Source organism: Suncus etruscus, chromosome 11 (genome assembly GCF_024139225.1).
Source record: "Suncus etruscus isolate mSunEtr1 chromosome 11, mSunEtr1.pri.cur, whole genome shotgun sequence".
Taxonomy (NCBI): Eukaryota; Metazoa; Chordata; class Mammalia; order Eulipotyphla; family Soricidae; genus Suncus; species Suncus etruscus.
Genome location: NC_064858.1, coordinates 76,572,176 through 76,585,530, shown reverse-complemented (window position 1 = coordinate 76,585,530; position 13,355 = coordinate 76,572,176). Strand labels below are relative to the sequence as shown.

Here is a 13,355-nt window from a genome sequence, read left to right as displayed (position 1 = left end):
ACCAACAAAAAACCAAGTTAGTCTCCAGGGACTGTATAGTGGGTAGGGTGCTTGCCTTGTATATGACTATTCTGGGTCTGATCCTTGAGTGCAGAGCCTGAGTACCACTGGTAGTTAACCAAAACCAAACCAAAACAAAACAAAAAAGCCCGCACATCATTATGTGGCCCATAAAGCAAAAATGATTTGGAGGTTCGGGCTCAAATGCTCCCTAGTTTTGACTAGCTAGTTCTGTGACCTTACGCCACCATCACCTCTCCCCTACCCAAATCAAACCAAACTAGTTAAAAGAAATTCCCTGTTTTAAAGTTCTATAGGGTCAATAAGATTTGGCTGATGAGTCTATAGATAGAATATTAAATAATGAAACCTAAAGGGGTCTGACAAAAAAACTAAGGAAGTCACATTGCACAAAAGTTTGAAACTGTATCTCAAAAACAAATCTATATACTTGAGATAGTTACCATTCACTACTGTTTAGAGATTACTATCAAAACACAGAAAATGGCAAGCACTTGTAAGGACATGAATGGAAGAGGTATATTTCTCACAGGAATAACACACAGTATAGGTAAGAAAAATATGATTTTTCAAAAAGAGATATTGTATTATCATGGTCAAACAACGTAATTCATTATCTGCTAAAATGTGGAAGGAATATTAATGAATGGATTAGCAAAACTCTGCATAGTGGAGAGAGCAGAGACTTAATAAACCTATAGGGGAGCCAGAGTGATAGCACAGCATTGGAGCGTTTGCCTTGCATGCAGCTGACCCAGGATGGACCTAGTTTTGATTCCTGGCATCCCAAGTGGTCCCATTAGCCTGCAAGGAGCAATTTCTGAGTGCAGAGCCAGGAACAACCCCTGAGTGCTGCTGGATGTGGCCCCAAAACCATAAAATAAAAATAAATAAAATTATTGGAGCTGGAGAGTAGGTAGGGTGTTTGCTTTGAAAAGAGTCAATCTGCATTCAATTCCCAGCACCATATATCATCCCATGAGCAAGGTCAGGTATAAGACAGGAGGATGGCTGGGTGTGGCCCCCAAACAAAAAAATACTGATAACTAAAAGGCAGGTGAAAATATGCTCCACATTATTAACTTCAAAATCTCATCATACACCAAAAAGTCTGGCACACATCAAAAAGAACAAGAACCAGTGCTGGTACTCATGTGGGAAAGGACTCTCATTGACTGCTGGTGGGAATGTAGACTGGTCCAGTCTTTTTGGAAAACAATATGGACATTCCTCAAAAACAAAAAACAAACAAACAAAAAACACCTAGAAATTAAGTTCCCATTATGACCCAGCAAAGTTGACCCTGGGATTATAATCTAAGGGGTCCAAGAATACAATGAAGAAATGGCATCTACACTCCTTTGTTCACTGTAATACTATTTACAATATAGCCAGAATATAGAACAACTAAAGTGCACAGAACAAATGAGTGGAAAAAGTAACAATGGATAAAGTAACAACTATACAATAGAACACAATGCATCTGTAGGGAAAATGAAGTCAAGAAATCAGATGATACATAGATGGAGAGAGTATGATGCTGAGTGAATGGGTCAGACAGACAGGGATAAACAGAGTGAACACACTCATTTGTGGGATATAATAACAAAAGATAGTATTATAATAATATCCAAAGAAAATAGAGACAAGGGCCAGGAGCACTAGTCCATGGCAGGAAGCTTGCTTGCCACAAAGAGTGGGGAAGTGCAGTTAGGGCAGAAAAGGGACCACTATGACAATGATAGTTGGAAATGATCACTAGACAAGACTGGGTGCTGAAAGGAGGTAAAGTATATGCATGATACCTCATCAGTAACAGTACTGCAAACCACAGTGCCTAAAAGGAAAAAGGGGAGAGAGAGAAAGAGAGAGAAGTAAAATGTTTGTCAGAGAGGCTGGCTTAGGTGAGGAGAGTGGGAGGGAAACTGGGGACATGTGCACTGGGGAAGTGATGGGTGCTGGAACACTGTATAACTGAAAATTATGAACAACTTTGTAACTGTACCTCATGGTGATTCAATAATAATTTATTAATTAAAAAATAATATAAGAGGGGGGCCGGAGAGATAGCATGGAGGTAAGGCGTTTGCCTTTCACGCAGAAAGTCATCAGTTCGAATCCGGTTTCCCATATGGTCCCCCATGCCTGCCAGGAGCAATTTCTGAGCATGGAGCCAGGAGTTTCCCCTGAGCACTGCCACGTGTGACCCAAAACACACACACACAAAAAAAAACAACAAACAAAAAATAATATAAGAGGGTCTGGAGTGGGTAAGACACTTGACTTGCATGTGGCTGATCCAGGTTTGATTCCCGGCACCCCATACAGTCCTCAGAACCTGCCAGGAGCAATTTCTGAGTGCAGAATTAGGAGTGTGGCCCCAAATCCAATATATACATATATACATATATATATGTATGTATGTATGTGTATATGTATGTATGTATGTATAATATAAGAGATGATTACAGTAAAGAGAGAAAAGCAAAAATACAAAGATACCAGTCTAACAAGTCATAAGAACAGAATAGGAACATCATGAAAAAAAAATTACAAAGGTAGGGCTAGAGCAGGGTGTATGGTCTGCAACCCAGCATCCCGAGCCTGTTAGGAGTGATTCCTGAATGCAGAGCTAGGAGTAACCCTTGAGTATTGCTAGGTGTGGTCCAAACATGGAAACCAAAACCAAACTAAAACCCAGTATCTGTCATGCAGAATAGGGAAAACAATCTCTCATGAAGTTGGAATGTTGTCTGGCTCCATCCCTGTGGAAAATGGTATGGAATCTCCAGGAAAGAGACCAAGCTGCTACTTGATCCAGCAATTCCAGTTTTGGATATCTACCTTCAGGACTTAAAAACATTAATTCAAAAGGACTTATGTAGAACATTTTCATTGTTGCACTTAGTACAATAGCTACAACATGGAATCATAAAAACATTAATTCAAAAGGACTTATGTAGAACATTTTCATTGTTGCACTTAGTACAATAGCTACAACATGGAATCAACCTTGATGTACAATGACAGATGAATGTATCATGAAGATGTGGTACACACACACACACACACACACACACACACGTACTAAGCCATGATGAAATCATACAATTTGCTGCAATGAGGATGAAATAAAAGATATTAGTAATATATTAATATGACTGAAAAAGAAAAATAACATAGGATGATTTCACGTATATGTGGTATACAGAATAAATGTATGAGAAAATGTCATGTAGTAAAGGGGGATGCCTAGATCATCCTTGACTCCAAAGCCTAGGGAGAAGGACAGGGAAGAAAAGAACACAGACTAAAAGGAAGATGATGAAGAAATGTAATTACTAGTGGAACAGGGATCAAGGCTTCTGTTTTACTGGTGAAGTGGAAAAGTGGTATAGCAATGTATGTGAAGCACAAGTTTAACAGCACTAAAAACAAGATCTAATCTGAGACAACTGAACTTTATAATAACTTTCTATATAATACTTGAATAAAAATTATTTTGGGGGGCTGTAGAGAAAGCACAGTGGCGTTTGCCTTGCAAGCAGCCGACCCAGGACCCAAGGTGGTTGGTTCGAATCACGGTGTCCCACATGGTCCCCTGTGCCTGCCAGGAGTTATTTCTGAGCAGATAGCCAGAAGTAACCCCTGAGTGCTGCCGGGTGTGGCCCAAAAACAAAAAAAAAAGATCATTTTTTTGAAAAAACCTGACCTTAAAAAACAACAAAAGACATACCCCAAATGCACAATTATAGCAAAAAGGAAAGATGTAAAATAAACGCTCAAAAACGATTTCATTCCCATATATTAGGTAAGAACACTATTGAAAGGAAAATGAGTTGCTGGAGAAATAATATAGCCCTAGCATCTTATGTGGTTCCCCTGAGCCCACCTGTAGTCATCCCTGAACACATGCCCTGGCACCAATGAATGCGGTCTCAAAACAAATAAAAACTTAAAAAAAAAGGGGGAGGGGATGAAGAAATGGTATGAAAAAACCTCCATAACAATAGTATCAAAAATAATTATGGGTGATTGTCCTTCCACTGTAACTTTACATTGTCCTCTTTCTTTGCATCTTTGTTCTCATAATTAAAAAAATAATAATAAAATATGGGGCAGGAGGGATAACATGGAGATAGGGCATTTGCCTTGCATGCTGAAAGACAGTGGTTCGAATCCCAGCATCCCATATGGTCCCCCATGCCTGCCAGGTGCGATTTCTGAGCACAGAGCCAGGAGTAACCCCTGAGCGGCGCCAGGTGTGGCCCAAAAACCAAAAAATAAAATAAAATATGGGGCTGGAGAGATAGCATAGTGGTTTGCCTTGCATGTAGCCGACCTGGGGGCGGACCCAGGTTCAATTCCCAGCATCCCATATCATCCCCTCAAGCTTGCCAGGAGTGATTTCTGGGTGCAGAGCTAGGAGTGACTCCTGAGCAGCGCTGGGTGTGACCCAAAAACCAAAAAAAATATAATAATAATAATAATAATAAAATATTCATGAAATCAATCAAGGCAAAAGCCTATAAAGTTGAAAATAGCAATGAATAACTGAAATAAGTGCATTCAATATGGAAATAAACAGCGATATTCATGTTCATGAACTTTATTTGCTTTGTTTTGAGCCACACCCAGAAGAACTCAGGATTACTCTTGGTTCTGAATTCAGGGATCACTCCTGGTCGGACATGTGGGATTATATAGGATACTGGGACGTGAACCTAGAACAATTGCATACAAATCCTAACTTAATTGTTAAAATGGCAATTCTACTCAAAATCCTAATGGCTTTTTTTCTTTTATTTGAGGGGGCTCCACCCAGTGACGCTCAGGGGTCACTCCTGGCTATGCACTCAGAAAAATGCTCCTGGCTTGGAGAACCATATGGGACACCTGGGTATCGAACCATGGTCTGTCCTAGGGTAGTGTGGGCAAGGCAGATGCCTTACCCCCTGCACGAGCGCTCCAGCCCCTCTAATGGTTTTTTTTCCTTCAGAGAACTAGGAAATAGATCCAACATGAAAGGCACAAAACTTCAAATAACTCTGAATACCAAACACAATTCTGAAAGTGAATAAAATGATCATACTTCAGTAACTTTTTTTTTGGTTTTTGGGTCACACCCAGCAGCACTCAGGGGCTACTCCTGGCTCTATGCTCAGAAATCGGCCCTGGCAGGCTCGGGGACCATATGGGATGCAGGGGTTCGAATCACTGTACTTCTGCATGCCAGGCAAACACCCTACCACTGTGCTATCTCTCCGGCCCCAAAGCAACAGTAACTTTCATTACTGACACAAACACAGACCCATACCCCAAGAAGTAAAAAGGAGATACCAGAAGTAAACTTTCGCATACCCTGTCAGTTACTGTTTGGCAAGGGTACCAACAAAGATACTGGTAAGGATCAGGGTGATAGATCAAAGGTCCAAAGTACATGCTTTGCATAGTGTATTTCTAGTTCAATCAAAAGTATTGCATGGTTCATCTAAACACAGATAAGAGTGGCATTCCTCTCTCCCCACCCCAGAATTGAACTAAGAAGTTCTAGAATGCTGAGTGTGGGCTTGAAACCAAGATATTTCTGGACACAGGATTGAACACTGCAAGGTAGACTCAAGAACAGGAAAAATTTAAATGGAGAACATGCATACTTCACATGTATTATGACCTTAGAGCAACTTTATTAGAATGTACCTGACCTAGGTTTGATCCACATCATTCCATATGATCCCCTGAATCCAATGCTGTAATTCCTGAGTGTAGAACAAGGAGTAACCTCTAAGCATTGCTAGGCGAAGGCCCAATGACTGAGGGTAGAGGCGTGCACGTCCAATCAAACCAGCAAATTTACAATAGAAATATATACAAATACAGGGGCCAGAGTGGTGGTCTAAGTGGTAGGGCCTTGCATGTACTAGCCTAGGATGGACCGTGGTTCGATCCCACAGTGTCCCTCCCATATGATCCCCCAAGCCAGGAGTGATTTCTGAGCACATAGACAGGCCTAATCCCTGAGCGTTACCAGATGTGGCCCAAAAACATAAAGGGGGGGGGGGGCGAAGAGATAGCAAAGTGGTAAGGCGTTTGCCTTAGACACAGAAGGATGGTAGTTCAAAAAAAAAAGAAAAAAGAAAAAAAAAAAAAAAAAAAAAAAGAAGGATGGTTCGAATCCTGGCATCCTATATGGTTCCCAAGCCTGCCAGGAGCGATTTTTGAGCATAAAGCCAGGAGTAATCCCTGAGCGCAGCCGCGTATGACCCAAAAACCATTAAAAAAAAAAAAAAAAGAAATATATACAAATACATACTCTACATATATCATGCAACTAATATGAAACAAAGATAAACCTTAATAGTCTCAGTTATAAATACAGATGAAAAATTGTCTAGCACTGAAACCATCAAGAACCCAGGTAGGCAAACACTCTTTCAACTCCTATGTCCTCCTGCTACTGAACTTTATAAATGAAAAGCATTCTGAGGCCACAGTGATACTCTATCAGGTAAGGTGCCTGCCTTGAACACAGCTAGTCAGGGTTCGATTTCTGGACACAGCTGAATACTGCCAGGTAGACCCCAAAACAAGGAAAATATAAAATGAAAAACATGCACAATTCATTCAAATTATGAGAGCAACTTGATTAACCCACTATCTATAAGCTAACTGCTGACAAAGCATTCAAGAACTAGAATATAGTATTTCTGGCTTCTGTAAATGTCTAAAACAGAGGTCAGGAATTTGACTCAGCATTAGAGTGCTTGCATGGCTTGTGTGAATCCCTGGGTTCAAGTCCCAACAAAAGACCACAAAGACGGGGGTAGGGGGGTGGAGGGTGGGGGTGTGTGTGTTTTGACAGGGGCACGGGAGGATGGTACAGGGACAACCCACAGAAAAAAATTACTGAAAACAATTATAAAACTAAAGAAGCCAGGGGCCAGAGCAAGAGTATGGCAGGTAGGATGTTAGCTTTGCACGTGACCAACCCAGGTTTGATTCCTGGCATTACAAATGGGTCTCTTGAGCCTGCCAGGAATGGTTTCTGAGCACAGAGCCAGGAGTAACCTGAGTGCCATAGAGTATGGCCCAAAGATGCATGCATACATACATACACCCCTCAAGAGACTAGAGGTAGCTCGATGAACTGAGAGCATAGTTTGCATGCCAGAGACTGAGGTACAATCTCCAGACCTACATGTCCTACTAAGCACAGTTCCTCAAGTACCAAGCACATAAATGACAGATCCCTGTAGAGATAGGAGTAACTCTAAGGCACCACCTGGTGAGGCCATAAACAAAACAAAAAACTTGAGACCTAAGTGTGTAGCATCTCATAACACATTAATTTGTGGGGGGAAGTCACACCCAGTGGTGCTCAGGGATCACTCCTGGCTCTGCATTCAGAAGTTGCTCCTGGCAGGCTTGGGAGACCATGTGGGATGCCAGGAGTAGAACATGAGTCCACCCGGAGTTGCCCACGTGCAAGGAAAATGCCCTACTGCTGTGCTATTGCTCTGGCCCCAACAACACATTGATTTTTTTTTAACAAATGGGGGAGGGGGGCAACACCTGAGTGTACTCAGTGCTTACTCCTGACTCTGCATTCAAGAATCACTTCTGCTGGGTTCAGTGAAAAACTGTAAGTGGTGCTTGGGGATAGAACCTGGGTCAGCCTGAGATACTATTTCTGTACTGGTCACCTCTTGAACTGATATTGCCCTTGTTCTGCTCTAAATACTTTCCATTAAGACAGTATTCTTTGTTTTCTTACTATTAAAGGAAATATGAAAGTTGCCAAACTTTACCCTAATATATTTCCTGAGCATCTTTTAGTAGCTCTAAAGTTTTATGTGTCAGCCTTAGGCTTCAGATAACCTCAAACTTTTTTTGTTTTGTTTTTGCCACATCCAGTGGCATTCATCAGGGTCTGTTCCAGACACTGTGCTCAGCAGTGAGTCCTGGCACTGCTTTGGGGACAATATGCCCTGCTAGGGTCAAACCAGGGTAAGCTGCATTATAAGCAACTGCACTAGGCCTTGTACTAATTCTCCAGCCCCACATCTGAAATTTTGATGCCAAGTACAATATAGGGATCTAACATTACTTTTTATGAGTAGTAATTCTGGCCACACCTTGCAGTGCTCAGGTCTTACTCCTGGCTCATGAAACCATATGGGATGCCAAGGACTATTCCAGGCCAGCATCATGTAAGGCAAATGCCCTACCTGCTATACTACTGTTCCAGCCCCACTACCATTACTTTTAAGGTAACATTTTAAGAATTTTAGGATGTTTGAGTAGCAAAAAACTAACCAAACTAAAAAAAATATTGATTTAACTTAATTGATGCTTTGGGGGCAACTGCAACTTTAATTATTCAGTAATTAAAATACCTTTAGAAGCTGGAGAGAGTACAGTGGGTAGGCACAAGCACTGAATTTTTCATCCTTGCTACTAAAATTTTTCCCACTGATCCTTTTGAGGACTGTAATGAACAAAATGCTAATCAGGATATAAGTAAATTTTATGCTGTTATAGTATTGGTTAGAAAAAAATGTTGTTTGGAAAGACCAACTATTTTAAACATATGAACCAGAAATTTTTGTTTTGTTTTGTTTTGTTTTTGGGCCATATCTGGCACTGCTCAGGGATTACTCCTGGCTCTGAGATCAGAAATCACTCCTGGCAGGCTCGGGGGACCATATGGGACACCGGGAATCGAACCCAGGTTTGTCCTGGATAGGCCGCATACAAGGCAAATGCCCTGTGCTAGCTCCTTGGCCTCGAGCCAGAAATTTCTTTAAAATTATTGATCTTTTAAAAATGTTATATATTTTCTAATTCTAAAAAAAATAAGCTTTTCATGGTGTCCTCTACTTGTAAATGTTTCTTACCAAGACTGGCTTGCCCTGAAATGTTTTAACTTCTTCTCTTAAATATTTAAAAGCCTGTTAACAAAGAAGAAAGAACTATCATTAGCATTCAAACATTTATTAAGGTCACAGCTCAAAGGGAGGGAGTAGGGATATTCAAAACCAAGTCAACAAAACTAGCATGTCATTTGCAGCTAAATTTTTCTGTTAACAGATCTAGGTATTAACAACTATCTTTAAACAGAGAATGAAATATAAGATCACATCTATAGTTGACATTTATAAAGAAATAGGTAGCCATGAGATTTTTTGCAAATAAAATCAACAAAAATCAAAACAGACTCAAAACATTTTTAAAGTGGTTAAAATGAAATCCTTTTTACCTTCTATTTCACTGGCCCAGTCCTGCGCAGACAACCCAATTCAACCTCAGGTTGGGCCACCTTTTTATTTTTCTTTCCCTCTCCCTCCTTTCCTATCTTTTTCTCTTTTTCTTTAAATCTCTCACGTGTGTGTGTGTGTGTGTGTGTGTGTGTGTGTGTGTGTGTGTGTGTGTGTATGTGTGTGTATGTGTGTGTTTTCACACCTCATGCTTAGGGCTTACTCTTGGCTCTGCATTCAGGGATTACTCCTGATGATGCTATTTCTATATAAATATCTTATGACTTTAAAGAATTCAAACTTTTTAATATTAAAATATATTTATTTTTGTTAATATATATGTAATGCATATATGTGAAATGCTATTACGTGATTTCTTTCAAAGGAATGTTCTTAAAGTAGAAAATGCTACTGGTTAAAGACTAAAGAACTTGGCTCAGGGATGACCCGGAGAGATAGCATGTAGGTAGGGCATTTGCCTTGCATGCAGAAGGACAGTGGTTCAAATCCTGGCATCCCATATGGTCCCCTGAGCCTGCCAGGAGCGATTTCTGAGCGTGGAGCCAGGAGTAACCTGAGTGCTGTCGGGTGTGACCCAAAAACCAAAAAAATAAAAATAAAAAAAGAACTTGGCTCAGGGGATAGTTCAAAGGGCTAAAGCACATTCCCTCGAAGGTGGAGGGAGGCCTCCAGTTTGATTCCCAGATGGCATGAACTCCTTAAACCAGGGGTCTCAAACTCAATTTACCTGCAGGCCGCCGGGGTGATCCTTGAGTGCAAAGTCAGTAGTAAGCCTTGAACATTGTTGGTGGTGTGACCCAAACAACTAAAACAAAACAAAACAAAAAAAGATTCCTCTAGGGCAGGGCCACAAAATGTTGTATGGAGGGCCGTTTGCGGACTGGGGCAGTGAGTTTGAGACCCCTGCCTTAAACACTATGAAGTCTTAATAAAACTAGGACAAGGGCCCGGAGAAAAAGCACAGCGGCGTTTGCCTTGCAAGCAGCCGATCCAGGACCTAAGGTGGTTGGTTCAAATCCTGGTGTCCCATATGGTCCCCCGTGCCTGCCAGGAGCTATTTCTGAGCAGACAGCCAGGAGTAACCCTTGAGTACTGCCGGGTGTGGCCCAAAAACCAAAACCAAAAAAAAAAAAAAAAACAAAAAAAACCTAGGACAAATACAACTAGGACCAATCCCTAGAACCCATGAACACTGTTTTCCCCAAATAACAAAAAAAGTTAAAAGTTTTAGGAGGGTAATAAAAAAAAAGAAAATATCTAATAAAACAGGCTAGGAAGTAACAGACATTAGGGCACATGTTAGGCATGCTCTTGACTGGAGTTCAATTTCCCAGCATCCTTAGTCTCTAAGCATCAGTAGATGTGGCACTGGAAATCTGGCTAATTTCTGGTACTGATGGCCCAAGCAACACGGCAGAACCATTGGCCTGTTGGCATCCTGAACCTCCTGAACACTGCTTGTAAAGTTTCCCTCAACCAAAGCAAGCCAGGAGTAAATCCTGAGCACCACTGGATGTGACCCAAAATCAAAGTAACTATAGACACACATTTTCTCAATTCAAACATACCGCTATTGAATCACTATGTGGCTCAGTGTCAAAGCACCTTGGATTTGATCCCAAAATTAATATATATATATATATATATATATATATATATATAAAAACAAAAAACTGGAAGACAGACCACTACTTTTACAATCACTACTTGAAATAGAAAATGAAAAACTTTCTCCTTACCTGTTGTGCATCTGTATCTGACTGGAAAGTGATATACCAGTTGCTATTGTGGGCAAATTCACAACTTATTACCTTAGGACAGTTTTCACTTTTAAACAAAGCTTTTACTTCCTGAAAAAGAAATTTTTTGATTAACTCTAAAAAATACATAGCATTAAGCATATCTTTCTCTGTATGTCAAGGACCTTTCTTAGATCTTTATCTGTCAAATGTTTCTGCCTTTTCCCCATTTTTCTATTGAGACTAACTTATGCTCTGAAACAAATCAGTTTCAGTATAAATTTGATAAATGATTTAGGGGAAAAACAATGTTTTTGAACTGGCAAAATGAAAACATTTCACATTCATTGACAAATTGAAATCGCAAAAACAGTACTAAGAGGAAATTTATTGCTTTGCAAGCACATATCAGAAAGGAAGAAAAGGCCTATATAAAAAGCTTAATGAAAGAGCTTATAAAATTAGAAATGATCAACAAAAGGAACCAAAAATAGGTAGGCAGAAAGAAATAATAAAGTTTAGAGCAGAAATCAATGAAGTGGAAATTAATAAAATTGATGTAATTGAAAAGTGAAAATGATTATCAAATCTCAGAACTGTTAACAGTTAATAGCTTTAAGATCATAAATACAACTAAAAAATGATTAAACATCCCTAAAAATCTAAACAAGGAAACAGAAAACATCTACTGATAATACCAATCACATTGAACCCAAAAAAACGGTGTACTATTTGAACAATCTATTCTTGTGCCAGTATCACAAAATCTGTATGGCTGCTGTATTAGTTTACATTCTTTTATTATTTTATTATTATTATTATTATGACCAATGTGAATTACAAGTCTTTCACAGTTATATTTAAGATGCAAAGTGAGAGTGAGTTAGGGCCATTCCCACCACCAGTGTTGTCCTCCCTCCATCCCTGTTCCCAGCAAGCATCCCATACCTCCCCCCTCTTGCCCCAGGACTGCTACTGAATCCAGTCCCTATTGTGTATAACTTGATGTAGATTGGGTATCCTGATTCTGTTGTTGATGACTTTGGGTTTGGTGTTTGGGCCTGATCATTTTTTATTTCCACTCAATGTTCATACGACTGTTTGCTCCTGGTACCATTCACTTTTTTTTCTTCCATTTATGAGGCAAAAAACAAGATAATTCATTTATATATTAACCATAAAGTTAGAACTCATTCTTTACTTAAAATTTTTTCTTATCTAAATTTATTCTTCCAAATGAATCATCTCATTTCCAAAAGAGCCTATTAATTTTTAATGGTTATCCAGTCAAATTAATAAAAAATTAGCACCATGATTCGCAGCCTACCATTCTAACACAGGATGCTAGCCTAACACACAGGTTCAAACAGGCCAATACAGGTTCAATCCCCAGCATTCCATGAGATTCTCCTAGAGCTCATCAGGAATGATTCCTGAGTGCAGAGCCAGAAGTAATCCTTGAGCATTGCTGGGTATGGCCCAAAAAAAACCAACAAAAGAAACCCCCCTCCCAAGAAATTTTGTGCTTATCCTCTTCACTATAATTGACCACAGGACACTAACTTATTTTGTTCCTTTACCTCTACTAATTTAAAAGATAATTTAATTTGAAAACCTAACAATTTACCTCTACTGGAGTTGTTTCAGGTATCTCTCTAAGAATAACAATACAACGTTTATGACTTGGTCTCACTTTCTCTCCTTTCTCATCAACTTGTACCATGGGAGAGGCTGAAATTTAAAAAAATGTTTTATTCAAAAGTGACAATCAGAGATAATAGCAATGTCATTAAATACTATTGTTTCTATTTACATCTGAATAAGCAGAAGTTCATTTCCTAAAGAATTTATGTAAAATCCTGAGGACTATGGTGATAACGTCAATGAGGAAGAGAAGTAGAATGCCTGTCTCGAAAACAAGCGGCGGGGGGAGGGGGGAAAGGGAATCATGTCTGTAATCAAGGTGCTTAAATATACTATTAAAAAAAAGAATTTATGTAAAATCAAAGATTACAATGTCATTTGTAATTCTTTGAACAAAATCAGAACACCTACTTTGTAACTAGGTAATAAAAGGTTAAGCCGCAGGAAGCACTATCAAATCTAATTAAAATAATTTCCCTATATATAATTATTATAATTCATTATTATAATTGATAAAATAATATACATAAAACAAAAAGTTGTGTACTTGCACTAACCATAAAAAAATTTCTTGGGTTGAAAATTGGAGTTTAGGAACAACCACTGAGTACCACCAAATGTGACCCAAGCATTAAAATAAAAATTTGCAGTATAATTTTAAAAATGCATGCAG

General features: G+C 39.4%; 1 protein-coding gene across 2 annotated transcripts in view; it reads right to left on the bottom strand.

Moving 5' to 3' along the window:
* Window positions 1-13,355, bottom strand: part of LARP4 (La ribonucleoprotein 4) — a 74,461-nt gene that overhangs the window by 22,369 nt on the left and 38,737 nt on the right. For both annotated transcript variants that reach the window (XM_049783377.1, XM_049783379.1), the window contains 3 exons: window positions 12,666-12,769; window positions 11,039-11,149; window positions 8,919-8,972 (listed from right to left, as the gene is read on the bottom strand). In XM_049783377.1, the coding sequence (XP_049639334.1) occupies window positions 8,919-8,972; window positions 11,039-11,149; window positions 12,666-12,769 (269 nt within the window). The remainder of the gene's footprint in view (window positions 1-8,918; window positions 8,973-11,038; window positions 11,150-12,665; window positions 12,770-13,355) is intronic.